Genomic DNA, 17,206 nt, shown 5'->3' with positions numbered 1-17,206 from the left:
GGCAACTTTAGCACATTATGTATTCACAGGATACTCATTATTCCAGTAGGCTTGCCAGATCAGAGATCAGCCCCAGTGTATTGGATACAACACATGCATAGTTTGGATAGTGGTATTTTGTCTGCCCTCCATCACTTGGCACGCTGTAGCGTAACAAGTTCATGAATTGGTTTATTTTTTTTTTTATTTTTTTTTTTTTGTGGCTTTGGCTAAACTCGACACAGACAAAAAAAACTAAATCACAAACAAAAAAACGTGTTTAATGAATTTAATTTATTTGCAGTTGTTGCTTGATGTGGTTGTGGCACTGTTATTGGGGATGGCGTTGGACTTCCCACGGTGCCACTGGGATGGCTGCTATCACATATGTTACAAATTACAGCTGCCCTGTGTTTGATGTGCGGTTTGACGGTGGATGCTGATGGGTTACGCGATGAGTAAGCAGCTTTTATTTTGCTGCCCCATCAGTAAATATGGTATTGCTCATCACTTTTTGTTTTTTGGTTCTCTAGGAATTATGTGAAAGCTGGCTTTCTGTCCACTCAGCAATTTACGGACAAGGCCCCGACAGGAGCTTTGTTAGTTTTTTTTTTTTTTTGTGTGTCTTTTGTAAAGCTTTCGAGCTCGGTCTCCCTCGCGGTGACATGATGAGGTGCTTTATTCATATCTGGTGAAAGCTCTGTTCTTGGCAAAGTATGTGGAAATTGCAACTACATGATGCATATACAGACGACGTAGTGTTTAGTGTGTGTTTGTAGGCAAGGCAGCAGCCAGCGCTAGAGAAGGTATATCTGTCACTATTATACTTGTGCAGGGAACGCTGGGAAAGTTTGAGACTTTCAATGGCGGTGTTCGATTTGTAAAAAAAACCTGGTCTATTAACGCTCGTTTTTTCTGTAAAATGTAGATGGGATCTGGACGGAGATTTATCAAAACCTGTGCAGAGGAAGATTTAGCAGTTGCCCATAGCAACCAATCACTTTGCTTCTTTTAAAAAGGCCTCTGAAAAATTTAAGACACAATAAGGTTGCTATGGGCCACTGCACCACTTCTTCTACACAGGTTTTGATAAATCTCCCCCCTGGTGCCTAAGGCCTTGTTCACACAGCAGAATCTGACTGTCTCCTGTAAAATTTCCTGCCAGACAGGAAACATGGCCTAAGGCAGCGTTTCCCAACCAGGGGAGCCTCCAGCTGTTGCAAAACTACAACCTTCAGAATGACTGGACATCTGAAGACACCCTGGTTGGGAAACACTGGAATAAGAGGGCTTAAAGCAGCTTTGCCACATAAGACACCAGTATTATAAATGGCACCTGCTAGACCATGTGTTGGCATTTGGCGCAAGAATTTGCACCGGACAATAAATTTTGGCGGCTGTTACAGTTCTTCTTCTAATATGCCTGGGTGCTATTGAATGTTTGTTTCAAGCTGGTGCCTGTAGTCCATACAAAGTCATTGCACAGTAAATTAAATAAACATGGCACTGCTTCTCCCCCCCCCCCCCTATAAAAACACACCACACTTGCTCACAGGCTGCATATGGTAGATCAGCTTTCCTCTATTCGCTTCAATGGTGCAGAGCTGCAATACCGGACATAACCCATGGACAAGTATGGCGCAACACTGTGGGGGAGATTTATCAAAACCTGTCCCGAGGAAGTTGCTGAGTTGCCTATAACAACCAACCAACCATTGTTTCTTTCATTTTTGAAAAGGACTCTGAAAAATGAAAGAAGCAACCTGATTGGTTGCCATGAGAAACTTAGCAACTTTTCCTCTGCACAGGTTTTGATAAATCTTCCCGTGTGTGTCTGCTCGTAGTGGCAGATTGCTGCTACGAGCAGGAACAGCCGGAGGCACACTGTAGGGTCTATCATTAGCGGATCCGCAGAGTAAATCCATTCTGTGTGACCCTACCCCAACATAGTTTCAGAACCACAAACAACCTGAGGCCAAGTGTGGCACAGTTTTTTTTGTAAGAAAACCACTATGGTTTACAGATTTTTGGATAACCCTTTTACACAGGCCCGATTTATCGGGCATGTAAGTGTTTATAGGAATGCATATTACCGGTGTGTGTGTGTATAATCTCTCAGTGTGTGTGTGTGTGTGTGTGTGTGTGTGTGTGTGTGTGTGTGTGTGTGTGTTCGAGCATCATGTCCAAACGGCTAAAGATATTAACATGAAACTTGGCACACATGTTACTTATATGTCAACAACAAACATAAGATAGGTAATTTAACCCTTACTCACCCCCATTTACCAGGGTCAGGGTTTTTGTTTAAGGTCCCATACAAGTCTATGGGAAATATGTTACTGCATAACTTCCAAACGGCTGGAGATACTTCGATAATACTTGGTCACATGTTACTTATGTCCACTTAAAATATAGGATAGTTAATTTAACCTTTAACTACCCCCATTTGTGAGGGTCGGGGTTTTCGTTTAAAGTCCCATGCAAATCAATGGGAAATGTATGTTCCCACATAACTTCCGTAGGGCTGGAGATATTTCAATAATGGTACACATATTACGGGTCGGGATAGGAGGTCTGGATATGAAGTCAAAAGCCTCCTCTGTTGATTTTTCCTCCACAACAAGGATTAGGAAGGAAAGACTGGGCAACACCGGGTACTCAGCTAGTTCCTGATAAATGGCCACTGTACAAGGGCCAATGAACCAGGAAAAGTTTGTGTGTTGGCTGATCCGATCTTTCATTAGACAATTTACATCATCCTTGTCCGATCCAGCGATTGTTCGTGTGGCCCACCTTGCTACTGCTTGCGCTAGATCATCCAGATCAGTGCTTGGTATCTTGCCCTCATTGGCCTCGTATAAATTTATTTATTTTTTTTATGTTCAATGCTGGTGACTGAATAAAAATTTAGATCAGTATAGATAATCTGTATATCTAAATGTGGTGCATGTTGGATATTTAGCTTGTTATAAAAACCTTTATTCTATGTATTTGTGGCTAAAAGGTGTTGTCCATGTTTCCTCCCTGTCCATGTATTCCTGAAGGGGTTGGACCCCTAGTGGCCCATGAAGTGTGACATTTATCAATACACAGCTGATCTTTGACAAGGCCCATCTCCCTTTCGTGTGCAGTTTTATTATTTGGGTTGGATGTAGATTTATCAGAGGTCATCTATGGTCATGGGAACACTAAAACCTGCTGGTTGCCTTCATTCCAGAGATGTTCAGTAAACCTGAATGCAGCCGGTTGGATGTGAGTGTTCATTCACCCATTATTAAACCAACAGTTCCCATTATAATTGTGAATGAGCTTTCCTCTCGCTCCTATTTTCATTTGGTATTATATCTCTGTCTGCAAACAGGTTTTCAGGTGCAACAGTAAAGCCCAAAGGATCAATTATGTCCCGGAGTAGGCTATAGATATAAAAGACTTGTTTGCAATTTTTTTTTTTTTTCATGTCATGATGTTTTTTTTTTTTTTTTTAGTGTATTAAAGCTGCTGTGTATAGAACACAATCTAGGAGCATCAGTTTTCTGGCCTGTCTAACACATGGCAGATTTATTGGGTGCACTATTCCCCCCCCAGCTTTCAATCACTTTTTAGATACCGTAACTTTAGAAACTCAAAAAGATTGATTGACCGCCACCGCCGGCCTGTTGCTCTTACATGGCCTGCTTTGTTTCATGTTGGCTAAGTGGAGGTTAATTCTTCTGACCTGCTGGGCTACCAATTGTATGTTCCATGTACAGATAGTGGCGATTGTTGTGCAAATGTAACTGTTAATAGATCACATATTAAATGGTTTTTGTTTGCAAAAAAATATCATTTATATCTAGATATACAGAATACCGTAGATGATTCAATTGATGGAAGTCTATGTTCACACAGTATTTTGGGCCGTTCTTTAAACTGTAAAACCGTACCAAAGATGTTCAGTAAAAGTCCTATGTCTCCCAAAAAAACATCTCAAACAGCATTTTTTTTTTTTTTTTTTTCCACTCGATGAAAAAACTGCTGCTGATTCACATTCAGGCTCTTTTTCCCACACGGTATTAGGGGCCCTTTTTTTTAATCAGTCTTCGTGTTCCCACCATTTTTTTTTTTTTTTTTTTTGCATTTTCTATTTTGCTGTGGTACCCATAGTCAGTCATAATAAAAAATACCAGTCATTGGCAATTGGTGACCATAGATTTGTTTTTTCTTTATATTTTATTTTTGTGGGGGATAGGGTTTATTTTTGTTTGTCCTGCAACTCTGTTGTTACCCATTTTCTCTCTGGGAAGAAACTTGTTGCCGTTTACAAGCTGAGATATCTCCAAAGGCCATATAGGAGAGCACGCAGGAATTTTCTGGGGTGAAAAACTGAAGTTGACCTAGAGATTCACACAACTAGGCTGGCAGATGTGAAGTGAATGTGGCGCCCGATTGGGTCTTCAGTTAGTAATTAGTTATACATTTGGCACTGACATCAGTTCGGCATTCCAGTCCTGGCAGATATAAATCATTTGGCCTACTGCTCTGTGCATTGTTCAAAGACAAATGGACAAACTGTGGGTGTTGTATGAAATGTTAAGTGGGTTGGTAATTATCAGCGGGTAATAACGTTTATAAAGACGGTCACATAATAGGGTGCTTAATCAAGCGTAACTTGGCGGTTCATTTATAGGTAGATGTAAGCTGTTCTTGCCCCCTACCTACGGCGTAGCGTTGGTTGGCAGCACCCACATATTACTAATGGAGAGACTAAATAAAACCATCATACTGCTATAAAAGTTTTTTTTAAAAGCTATACAATATAAGACCAATATCTCTTTGCAGACAAACTATTACATTGAAGTTACATCCAGTGACCACAGTGGTGTCTTCCTGATGTTGTTCTTTCCTTTTCTTCCCAATCTGGCTGACTGCCGTAAAGGCTTCTTCTAACCAAATCTCATCTCCACACAATCTACTAGACAAACATTTTAGGCCCTGCACTTTTTAAGCACATTCCCCACCTTTTTCCTACCATCAGTACCCCAAACAATGGCTCCCTGGTGGCCTGCATAGTAAGAGTAAGTAGGGGGAAGGGGTAAGTGGTTTGGCCTGAGTAGGTAGGTCACCACTTGGTAGGTAACTTCCAACCCCCCCCCCCCCCTTTTTTTTTCTTTTTTTTTTCAGGATTCCCCTAGTAGGAAGGTAATTTAGAAGAGAATATTTGATTTAAGGCTAGATACCTCTTCCTTATCCGTTCCCTCTGCTCTCTTGCAGGCTGCGCATGAGGAAATGACATCATAAAGCATGACGTGTACTGCACAAGATCAGGGAGTCTGTACAGGATAGAAGTGCCGATGCATACACTCTCCTTAAATTTTTTTTGGGCACTTATGTCCTGGGCAACTGCTCCCTACACGTATTGGGCCCCTGGGATTGGTAATAGCATTTTAGTTATGCTAATATCTTAGTGTTTCTTAAAAAAGATGTTTGTAAAATTCTAAATCGACAACTCTTGGACCCTCTTTCTCCATACCAGCAGGGTTTGATGCCTGAAACAATACTGTAGGTTTTCTTTACTATGTAATATACATCACCCACTGTACTTTAACTTCGCTCTTTAAAACAACAATCCCATAGCTGTTTCTTGCTTTCTGAAGAATGAAGGTGTGGTAATAATGCAGCAAGTACTCGGTAGATTGTTGTAAACACTTTTCAGATTCCCTTTCTCGGAATGGTATAAGCCGAATGAAAGCCTATAAAAATATATGTTGTGAATAGTCAGAGACTATAGTTTCATAACCTGGTAAATGGCCATGGCTGATGGCCTTTTGTATTGGAGGCTACATGCATGTCCAGACATATCCAGATTTGCTTCCTCGTCTCTGAATTTTTTCCCACAGTTATCTGTGAACAAAATGGAATCCTGTTCTTTGACTATGAAACATATTTAGGCAGTTTTCCAAGTGGAGCCTCACAAAGAAGGGCTTTCCTTCAAAGACGGCATGCTCGGTCAAGTTATTAGAAGTAGCTTTATGCTGACTTTTGAAGTTATCTTTATGCCTACACCTTCAAGGTGTTTACCTTTCTCCATAAACGCTCTATGTGCTTCTGGTTTGTCTTCTATGTAATTACCACATTCCATTTGTTTCCAAATGGTTCGGGATCTACAGTTACCACCATCGGCGGAGCCAAGTAATTTCCAGTTTAGTTCCTGTCTTGCTGGGCACCAGCTCTAACTTGCTCGCATGAGAATACAGCTGAGGATTTAGCCACTTCTAGTCTCCTTAAAGACGTGTTTCAAAGTGGTCCCATTGTATCTCAGCCCCGTCAGAGCTCTAAGCCAGTGCTGAGCGGAGAGAGCGAGCTTCTGCCTCATCGGCTTGCTTATGGGGAGTAGAGATAAAAGGTGGCTGTATACAATGGCTGGCAAGCGTCCAGAGTGAAGGCGTCAGTTTAAGCAGTAGATGCTTATGATTATTACAGGAATGTATAAGATCTCCTGGTCAGATTAGTGTGCCTATATATGTGACACATAGCTGTGCCCCAAAGGTTTTGAATGCTTAGGTCCTAGGCTTTGTATTAAAGAACCTTTCCCCTCTCTCTCTCCAACCTCACGAAAATTCATCAGTTCTTTCTTTGGTTACCTGATACTTGTGGGAGCAGTGATGGTCTATTGCAGACAAAGCTTTCAAAGAGGTGCTGAAAAGCAAAAACTCCCAGGAGACTTCACTTCAGATGCTCGGTGAATTAGTGTTTGCAGAAGACTAGCCGAATGAGGGCATCTTTCCCGTCCTTAGCATCCAATATTTTAGTTTTTTTTAGTTTGTTTAGAATTGAATTTTTTATTCTCCATTATGATGACAGTGTTTATTGGTCCTCCCCAGTCAAATACATGAAACTCATTAGTACTGACAATGATGAGTAATTTAAGGTGAAAGGTCTCTGCTGAATCAGGCTGGATAAGTTAGCTTAGAAGGGTGAAAGAGGATCAGGTTTGATGTGAGGGTAATCTGTTGCCTATTTAGGTTTCAATTGGCACAAATACATCCGACTTCTTCGCTAATGTGTGTGTGTGTGTGTGTTTTTTTTTATAAATTTTATATGAATTTACTAGTGCATCTAACCTATTTATTTATTTATTTCTATTTTTTTTTTTCTTCACAGAGATCATACACCTTGGTTGTGGAAGCATGGGATCACAATAATGATACCAATGGTTAGTATTAATAAACTTCTCTGGGGAAGATTTACTATGGAGAAAATTTGCACCTTAATTGAGTTTGACAGTTTTTAGACTATTTTTTTTATAAATTTTCCCAATCAATCCATTTTTTTTTTTTTTTGGGAGGGGGGGGGGGCCCTTAATGCCTCCTAAATGTGCCATATTACCACTCAATACAGTTCCATACGAAGGTTGTGCGTTTGAGCCCCAATTTGGTATCCCCTAATAATAAGACTATAAATATTCCAGATACTCCTAACTTTGGGCCTCAATAGTTTTTCTAACTGGATGTTCAGGACCATTTTGAGGTTCAAACAAACTTTGAGCCAACTCTACTAAACTAGTACGGACTTGCCTGAAAGTTGTCTCTTTGAAAAGCACACATGGGTTAAACTACAGTTGTTGCTCCATTTCTTCCCTCGCCACATTTTTCACAGCACAAAAAATAAACAAAGAAACGGCAACAGTTCATTCCCATCAAGAGACCACAGTGGGACTCCTTCTCGACCTTCAAGTCAAACGGCGAGGGTTTAGTGCTAGAAGTTTGTTTTTATTTCTCCTTTTCCTGCAAGCTAATAGTATTCCCGTAGCTGGTTGCTTGAGTGCTGATAGGTTGATCGGGAGACTGACGGCCTCCTCTGTAGATGAACATTATTGGTTATGAAAATGTTTTGAAATGTTCAGTGACAAGGGCAGGTGCAAGCTATTTTGGCATTACTGTCCTGTCTAGGGACTATAAAGAAGCTTTTTGGGCAAAATTTTGCAGTTAAAAATTGGGGATATGTTTAGTTTTAAATATTCATTCCCAACATATTTGTGATTGTGAACTATGGATAGTGGTGTTAGTACTTTTTTTTTTTTTTCTATGTTTTTTTACTGTATGCAAGCTTATGGCTCCTAGATTGTATACGGTGCTACTATTGAATTGTAAAATCTAAAATAAAGGGAAAGGGATATCCGTAGGTTCTTGTTCCTGAACATTTTCCCCTTCTCTTATTTGTTGTACCAAGGGCCTTACAATTTTCTTTGTTTGCTGAATGGCCCTGTGCTTTTCTTTCCACTGTGTGCAGAGTTAAATGTTTTATGATAATTCTTCACTCTGCAGTCAAAGCTGAACTCGCTGCAGGTCGTAAGACAGTGTCAGATCGTTTAAGTCATAAGGCCCAAGGTACAGAGTGAAATACCACAGATATATTCAATATTCCGGGCTACTGTGAAATATTATTTCAGGTTATAATGTTAAACAGATGAATGTTTTGAAAGGACAGGTCGTGTGTCTAGGCGTGCTCCCTGTATATCAGGAAGGCTCTGTTGAGGAACTTCTCCCAAACCTTATATTTATAATTTTATTTTAAGAGCGTGATGATATCATCGATAAGGCCACCTATTCCGGTATGATCAACCCGAGCCGCCAATGGCAAACCCTCAAGCAAAACGCTGGAATGGCCCATTTTGAGTACCAGATCCGAGTAACTTGTGGTGAACATTATTACGGCTTTGGCTGCAATAAATTTTGCCGGCCCAGAGATGATTTCTTTGGACATTACAACTGTGATCAGAACGGCAACAAAACCTGCTCTGAAGGCTGGACTGGACCCGAATGTAACAAAGGTAACTAGTTTGTGTGTTTTTTATTTTTATTTTTTTTAATGGTTTTATAAAGAAGTAGTCATTTGAGTGGCAGATTGGATGTGTGCCTAGGAATGACCTACTGGTACCTAATATGAATGTTATTGCTGGTCCATAATTGTTGTCCTGCTTGACCCATGTTTAGTGTGTGTGTGTGTGTGTGTGTGTGTGTGTGTGTGTGTGTGTGTATGTATAATATATTATAGTGTGTGTGTGTGTGTGTGTGTGTGTGTGTGTAACTAGATATAGGCTCCATTCACATCAGTTTTTCACTGTGCTTTGCCATGTGGGAAACAATACTTAAATTTTTTTTTTTCATGAAATAGATTTTGACTATGTCCAGTCTGTCCTGGTCCACTGGCGGACAGGACTTTATTCGGTATCATAGTCAGGGGGGAGGAGAAGGACTGTGTTTGGTGTATCAGTCAACTGGTGCCACATAGGTACACCAAGAATTATTTTATATACCGTATTTTTTGCCGCATATAAGACGCACCCTTTTTTAAAGGTCCAAAATCTAGAATAAAAAGATTCTGAACCCAACAGTGATCTTCAACCTGCGGACCTCCAGATGTTGCAAAACTACAACTCCCAGCATGCCCGAACAGCCAACGGCTGTAGCCGCGTCCCTGTGGTGTCCCGACGCTCTGGACGTCTTCTTCCCTGGGATCCACGCTCTCCGTCATCACGTCGCTAGGCACGCCGCTCCTATTGGATGACGGGACGGCGTGCGCCACGACGTGATGACGTCGAAGGAGAGCGCCGGCCATGCAGGGGATCCCGGCACGGAGCAGACACCGAGGAGGCAGGTAAGGTCCCTCCCAGTGTCCTGTAAGCTGTTTGGGACGCCACGATTTCACCGCGGCGGTCCCGAACAGCCCAACTGAGCCGGGTTAGTGTTGTTTACTCTTCAGACGTGGCGGTCAGCTTTGATCGCCGCGTCTGAAGGGTTAATACAGGGCATCACCGCGATTGGTGATGTCCTGTATTAGCCGCGGGTCCCGGCCGTTGACGGCTGCAGGTATTCGCCGTATAAGACGCACCAACTTTCCCCCCTAGTTTTGGGGAAGAAAAAGTGCGTCTTATACGGCGAAAAATACGGTATATTTTTTTCCTGTGGTATTCTGACATATGCTTTTGATGTGAATGGGGCTTTATTGATACATACTATTTGTCCATAGAATAAAATGACTGACAATTTACCTTTTTTTAATGTAATATTTCCATTTTTCATTTTTAGCAATATGCAGTCAAGGCTGTAGCCCAAAGCATGGCACTTGCAAGGTTCCCGGAGAATGCAGGTAAAGTACCGATTTCTTGAAACTTTTAGAAGATAAAGTATAGATGTCCTGGCCTAAAATTCCTGCACCCCACTGTGACACACATCCTTCCGTAGGAGCTATAATGGGATCCTTGCCAGTATGCTTCTTAGCTCAGTGTCATTACAGGGGTTAACACTTTGTACTATCCATCCCCCACATCAAGTCTATCAATAAGCAAAAAAGTGAAGCATTCTTTAGAATGGGATTAGTAAAATCTCTGGGTCCCTCGGCTCTTGTGAGCCAGCATCTGAGTGCTGAGAGGTTAATGGCTGAGATGGAATCTTGTCAGTAGACACTGTTTGTTGCTAAGCTTTGAAGTTGTCTGTGTTCTGGCTTTGATACAATGGAAAGCAGGTTTTATACATACCCGGACAATTTAATAATTAAAATATTGGGACGACTTCGGAATTACGGATCATCTTTCAACTTTGCAGCATTATGAAGCTTCTGCTATATTGCAGGAAAGTTGATCTTCAGATGTAAATTCTAATTACATTAATTATCGTTGTATATACACAAGCGCACATCCCCTTTTAATTCTACATCAGCAGGATCGGGTGGGTTCTGGATTGTTAAATCTGGATTTGGATCTGGATTATTGTAAATCTATAAATATCCAAAAATATATTAAATTTATGAATATATTCTAAACTTATTCAAATGTAATTTCTGTTCCATGCCAAGGTAACATGACTGGCAGTTGCCTGGCATATTTATAGAATACTTGCCCTGAGCATTGTATACAGTAACACGGCTAATGATTTGTGCACTTGTCACTTAAATAAACATGGCTTGCTGTGTCACTACAAGAACAACAGGCTTTGTTTCCAGATTTTAGGCCTTTCTCTTTCTACGTCTCACCTCCCACTCGATGCTCAGACATGCACTGCTGCTCGTACAGTATTTGTTTAAGGTGCAACTTTCCCACACGTTATTTGCATACACGGGTCCTGTCTGAGAGAAGCCTGAACAATATATATGTAGTGTGATAGATACTGATCCTGGAGCATACACACAGATGACCAATCTCACCCAGGCCATCGGCTTCTTCCATGGTTCTACTGGATCGGACATGGATCACCATAGGATGGTGATCTAAATCCGGTTTAGTAGAACCATGGTAGGAATGTAATGAGGACACTAAAATGCACTCATGTGCTGGGTTTTCCCAGTATTTGGGTGGCCATTTTTAGGCAAAATTAGGAGTTGGTCCATTGTTGTTTATTATTATTTTGTATTTTTTTTTTTTTTTGTGTTTTTGTTCCATTTGCTTTGGTTGCAAATACTACATGTGGACCTGACACTGTCCAACAGGGCCCTGGTTATGGTGTCATTCAACACCGCTACTAAAACGTGTTATTGTAGAAAATTGTGGCAGCTATACGGGAATTTGCCTTCATAATTTCGGCCATTGTGATGAACTTTGGTACATGAGGCCACCTGATTGGCTGGCAAAGCAGACATGCGTTCAGGTCAACTCCTTATGATATTAAAGGGGTATTCCGGTTGAAAACAATTTTTTATTTATTTATTTTTTTATCAGCTGGCTTCAGAAAGCTATTTAGAAAAATCTTAATCCTTCTAGTACTTATCAGCTGCTGTATTCTACAGAGGAAGTTGAGTTTTTTCTGTCTGACCACAGTGCTCTCTGCTGACACCTCTGTCCATGTTAGGAACTGTCCAGAGTATGAGCAAATCCCCATAGCAAACCTCTCCTGCTGAAGACAGTTCCTGACATGGACAGGGGTGTCAGCAGAGAGCACTGTGGTCAGACTTAAAAAACTATAGAACTTCCTCTGTAGTATACAGCAGCTGAGAAGTACTGGAAGGATTAAGATTTTTTCTTAGAAGTAATTTACAAATCTGTTTAACTTTCTGGCACCGGTTGATTTGAAGAAAAAAAAAAAAATTTCAAGCCGGAGTACCCCTTTAATTATTGTGTGCATATACCATATGACCAGAAAAGTAGCCCTAAGGTTAACCCTGTGTTCCCCAACCAGGGTGCCTCCAGCTGTTGCAAAACTATAACTCCAGCATGCCTGGGAGTTGTAGTTCTGCAACAGCTGCAGGCACCCTAAACATCTTAATCCTTCCAGTACTCATCAGCTGCTGTATACTACAGAGAAAGTGTGGGTTTAAACTTTTTTTTTCTTTTTCTTTTCAGTCTGACCACAGTGCTCTCTGCTGACACACTCCTTTTCTGTCCTCGTCCTCCCCCCCGCTTCAGATCGCGCTAGCTTTCCCATGATACGGATTTGCTCTCGCAGACTTGTATTTGAAGTCTCGGTGACCTCTATCTAATGGTTTATTTTTACAAATTTAAAGACCGCTTTGGGGGAAGTTTTTGGTCCGGGGCACTGAAGGAGTGTTTAGCTTTGGAATCCTTGATGTAATATTGAAGACCCCACTAGCCTTTTATAACTCCGCACGTCTGTTTCCTATCTTTGCTGCTTCATGTGGTTATGATTTCCAAATGGCACCCACCCCCACCCCACGCTATTTTTTTTTTTTTTTTAAGCGGATATCATTAATTTTTTCTAAACATGGATCACAGAAAATGAGAGTGACTGTGTTTATGCAGTGTGCGCGCATTTATGAAAACAGAGTATACACCGACGTAGCCAGAGAGATCGGTAGGCAGGAAGGCGCAGTTTCCATTGTTCTCTGGGATCTTTTTTTTTTATTTATTTTTTTTTCCTACTACTTTTTACACAGAATTGATTGTCCACTGTGACATTTCCTAGAGATTGATTTGTAGGGAGAACCCACCCTCCCTGTCTCATTTGAATGACCTGAGAATAGAGTAGTGTTGTGTTCAATGGCACCATGTAGGGTCTCCCAGAACAGTTTATTCTTTTGTTTAAAAATTTGGCTTACAGACCTTGGCAAAACTATTTGTAGGTTTGTTTACGAGAGAGCACCAAAACCCCCTCTAAGACTGCAAGACATTTTCATGCAAGCCTGGAAAGGATTCCTGTGCCGCAATTGCAAATTGTATAAACCTTTTTTTCTTTTCCCTCCAACTTAGATGCCAATATGGATGGCAAGGACAGTACTGTGACAAGTGCATTCCTCACCCAGGATGTGTCCATGGCACTTGCATTGAACCATGGCAGTGTCTGTGTGAAACGAATTGGGGTGGTCAGCTTTGTAACAAAGGTATGCTAATCGTACCGCAAACTTCACATTCCCGAAAGTAAAGCCTTTTGCTTTTCAGTGTGTGTGTGTGTGTGTGTGTGTGTGTGTGTTTTTTATTTTATTTTTTTAACATTCCGTCCTTGAAGCAACAGCTGGGGAGCCTTATACATTAATATTAGTCCTTGGAATGCATGAATACATCTTTGTTGCCAGAATACCTTCCGATGGTGCTCTCTAGAAACGTTCACCCATGACCCATGCATGCCATCTTTCTTGGCAGATTTAAACTCCTGTGGGACCTACCAGCCTTGCCTAAACGGAGGTACTTGCAGCAATACTGGCCCTGACAAGTACGAATGTTCCTGTCCAGAGGGGTATTCGGGACGAAATTGTGAAATTGGTAACTTATTTTATTATTATATATTTTTTTAAATCTATATATGTTTATGCTGCGTTAGTATGCACATTTCTAAAAGTAGCCTAATGGGGTTGGCTAGATTTGGCCTAAAAGTTATTGATCATCAAACAGCACCACTCGTGCTCTTTGGCTGGAATTGCAGTTCACAGCCATTTTGATTTGAAGCTGCAGATTTCAATGTAAACTAATAGACTGAACACCGCTTTAAATCCAGCACATTAAATATTTGCAGGATACTGTACGTGTGAATAGACCCTTAAACTTCCTTATTTTTCTGTTTGTGTGACGATTCCTTCTCCCGAGGCTATGGGAATCTATGTTAGCCCTTGCTCAGACTGATCTTGATCTAAGCTATGGCACATTGATCAGGTCAGCTTAGCATGAGAGATTATTTCCTTCTTGTTTGAAGTTGTTAAACCAGGCACTGTTAATGAGCGTAAGATATAGAAGTATTAGTGCCGGTCACATCATGCAGAGCAAGGTGGTCTGTGAACAAGGTGGTATTTCAGTTTTCTAGGAAAAAAAGCCTGTACGTATTCTTGTTAGTAATCGTATATTCTTGTTACAGCTGAACATGCTTGCCTCTCCGATCCCTGCAACAATGGTGGAAGTTGTATGGAGACTGTTGGGGGATTTGAGTGTAACTGCGCCCCAGGGTGGACTGGACCCACGTGCTCCATCAGTATGTATTGCTTATAATGAGCTAGTACTGTAAGAAGGATTGAGGATTTCTATAGAATTATTTATCACATTTTTTTTTTTGTTTATTGTAGACATTGATGATTGTGCTCCGAATCCATGTGGGCATGGAGGAACCTGCCAAGATCTAGTAGATGGGTTTAAATGTGTTTGCCCTTCCCAGTGGACTGGAAAAACCTGCCAAATAGGTAACAATAACTAGTTATTATAAAACAGTAAAAAAAAACACGAGTACACTGTTACAAGGTCTTTTTGCATGTTTTTCGTTTTAATGTATTATGATGGCCCAGAGGCAATATGTGAGACAAACCTTTCCCTTGGCTTAGATTGGGGTCTAGGGAGGGAACTGAATAAGGAAATTCTATTATAGGAACTTCCTTTCTGTAAGCTACTGATCTACAGTGTAGGTCCATTATCCCCTTGTTGGATCCTATCCCACATCTTGTCTATATCCAAGAGCCACACAGGACTGAGGAGGTGGCCTGTCTGATTCAGGAGACCGCCAAATTGGTGAATGGGGTCTTAAAAGCCATGTAAAGTAGCTCTCCTCCAAGAAATGAAGCACTTGTGCTATAATGCCACCTACTTAAGGTAGCTTCCTTTTGAATAAATGATCAACTTCTAAAAAGGTTTTTGAAGTGGTGGTCCGACCACTGGGGGGGCAGAGGAGGAACTAGAGTCACCCGCTAAGGGAAGGAACTAGAGTCTCCCTTTAAAATGGAGTGGTAGATCATACACACGCATAATCACTCTATTTACTCTTTACGGGAAACTAACCAAATGCGGTCTCCAGCAGCTTCCATAAAGAATGCGCGACCTGCCGCTCCATTAAGAGAGGAGGCTTGGTTCACTCTTTTCGAGATCGCTAAGGCCCCAGTGGTTGGACCCCCTGCGATCAGATAGTTTTCCGCTATCCTGTGAATAAAGGATAACTTTGCTTAAAAGGGAATTGTGTACTAAGCTAGAAACTCTCCCAGAATTGAATGTTGCCCGTCAGCTGTTTTGGGGTTCTTGCCCCTTGTCATTGCAAAGAAGAGGGCACTTGCTGGCTAGTGACTCTTTTTAAGGTGGATCTGAGGGGGGGTAGTAGTGTGTCGTCTTGATGCCTGCCAAAGAGCCACATATAAAAAGTGACCCCCTCCTATAGTAGCAGCCATTCCCAAAATCAACATTAGATTCCCCAAAATGCTAGAAACCCTTGGAGACTAAACAGACTACTTTTTTAGGTCCGTGTGTGTGTGTGTGTGTGCGTGTTTATTTATTTTTTTTCTCTCCATTAGAAGAATAGTGAGGCATGTCTGCTTATTATAAACCCTCCCCCCTATGGGTGCAGGAATTCTCCATGTTCTAGTTAAGTGACCACTGCCAGCACTGTACGGCTTGGATACAGCATTAACCAGAAATAAATGAGTTCTCTTAAACTAAGTGGTGTACTTTGGAGGAGCATTTAACATCAGTCTATGTTCTCCCCTGCTTGGTCCTGTGGGAAAGTTGCTGTATCTTTTCAGCCGTGTCAACTCCCACAAACCCAGGACTTTACAGCTGGGTTCCAAAATGTGGATGATCTCATGAAGAATGAGTTGTCTACGTTCTCTATGAAACTCTCTAATCTGCCTGACAATAGTGGAGAAAGTCCCCCCCCCCCCCCCCCCACCTCTTTCTGAAATGGTCAATTGCGTCTTAATGAGCAATTAGGCAAATACCATTTATTTATTTTTTTGGCCAACAAATCTCACCTTACAGGCAAATGTGCCGGGCTATTGTCTTATCCGGGGCTCAGAGAACGACAGTTCAGAGGTTATATACTTGTATATGTTTATGGGAAATTAGGAGAAGGGAGCTTAAGCCGGGAGGATTACTAGAGTCTCCATTATATATCTACGAGTCTGGGAACATAAACCGCCAAGTTTTTTTTATTTTTATTTTTTATTTTTTCTTCCCCTTCCTCTACATCAGTGGTCTCAAACTGTGGCCCTCCAGATGTTGCAAAACTTTCACTCCCAGCATGCCCAGACAGCCAAGCTGGGAGTTGAAGTTTTGCAACATCTGGAGGGCCACAGTTTGAGACTGCTGCTCTAAATTGTGTGTATTGTATATGCTAATGTGAGAAATATATGGATTAGGGGGGACATTTACCTTTTTTTTTTTTTTGGCAGACATTGAGACATTTTTTTTTTTTTACTTTTACTTTTTTTTTGGCAGACATTGGGCGCATGTTTGAGCGCATCGTGTTGCGTGCATCTCTTTTTGCGCCTTTTTGTTTTATGGCTGTGAAATCCAGCGTTGCCCCTTTTTCAGATGCAGTGGACGATATTTATTATGTGCGCCTTTTATTAAAAGGGTGCATTAAAAAGGTGCATCTGGCCCAAAAAAGACTCATGTGGGATCAACCTTTCCATTGTGGCAGGAGCCAGCAAAATCTATGCTAAAATTCAAATGGCCGTGCACTTTAATAGTAAATTTGGCGCAAGTTAGCCAAAAAAAAATAAAAAATTCTACAAGGGAAAGCTGCATCCTACGGCACCCATTGATAAATGTCCCCCTATGTGTCTGTAGTATACTACAATGTAATTTATTAATTAATTTTTTCTATAGCTTTAAGGAATACTGATCTCTTGTAGGGGCCGTGGAATTCCGCAAGAAAGTGTGGCTGACACGCCCCCTCCATGTATCCCATAGAAATACATGGAGGGGCATGTCTGCCGCAGCTTCCTGCTGGGGACGGCACAGTGCTTCCTGTGGACTGCTGCGGCCCCGTACAGGAGACCACTGGAAGTCCAAGCGGACCCCCCCACCCCCTGTGATCTATAACTTATCCCCTAC

The 17,206-nt window shown here is 41.5% G+C and overlaps 1 protein-coding gene across 1 annotated transcript in view; it reads left to right on the top strand.

Moving 5' to 3' along the window:
- JAG1 (jagged canonical Notch ligand 1) overlaps positions 1-17,206 on the top strand; it is a 50,523-nt gene that overhangs the window by 10,669 nt on the left and 22,648 nt on the right. The window contains exons 3-9 of the mRNA XM_056563389.1: positions 7,120-7,171; positions 8,534-8,788; positions 10,047-10,107; positions 13,157-13,287; positions 13,547-13,666; positions 14,253-14,366; positions 14,458-14,571. Of these exons, the coding sequence (XP_056419364.1) occupies positions 7,120-7,171; positions 8,534-8,788; positions 10,047-10,107; positions 13,157-13,287; positions 13,547-13,666; positions 14,253-14,366; positions 14,458-14,571 (847 nt within the window). The remainder of the gene's footprint in view (positions 1-7,119; positions 7,172-8,533; positions 8,789-10,046; positions 10,108-13,156; positions 13,288-13,546; positions 13,667-14,252; positions 14,367-14,457; positions 14,572-17,206) is intronic.

Source organism: Hyla sarda, chromosome 3 (genome assembly GCF_029499605.1).
Source record: "Hyla sarda isolate aHylSar1 chromosome 3, aHylSar1.hap1, whole genome shotgun sequence".
In the NCBI taxonomy this organism is placed as follows: domain Eukaryota; kingdom Metazoa; phylum Chordata; class Amphibia; order Anura; family Hylidae; genus Hyla; species Hyla sarda.
The sequence above is the reverse complement of the archived record's forward strand: the minus strand, read 5'-3'. Positions and strand labels throughout refer to the sequence as shown.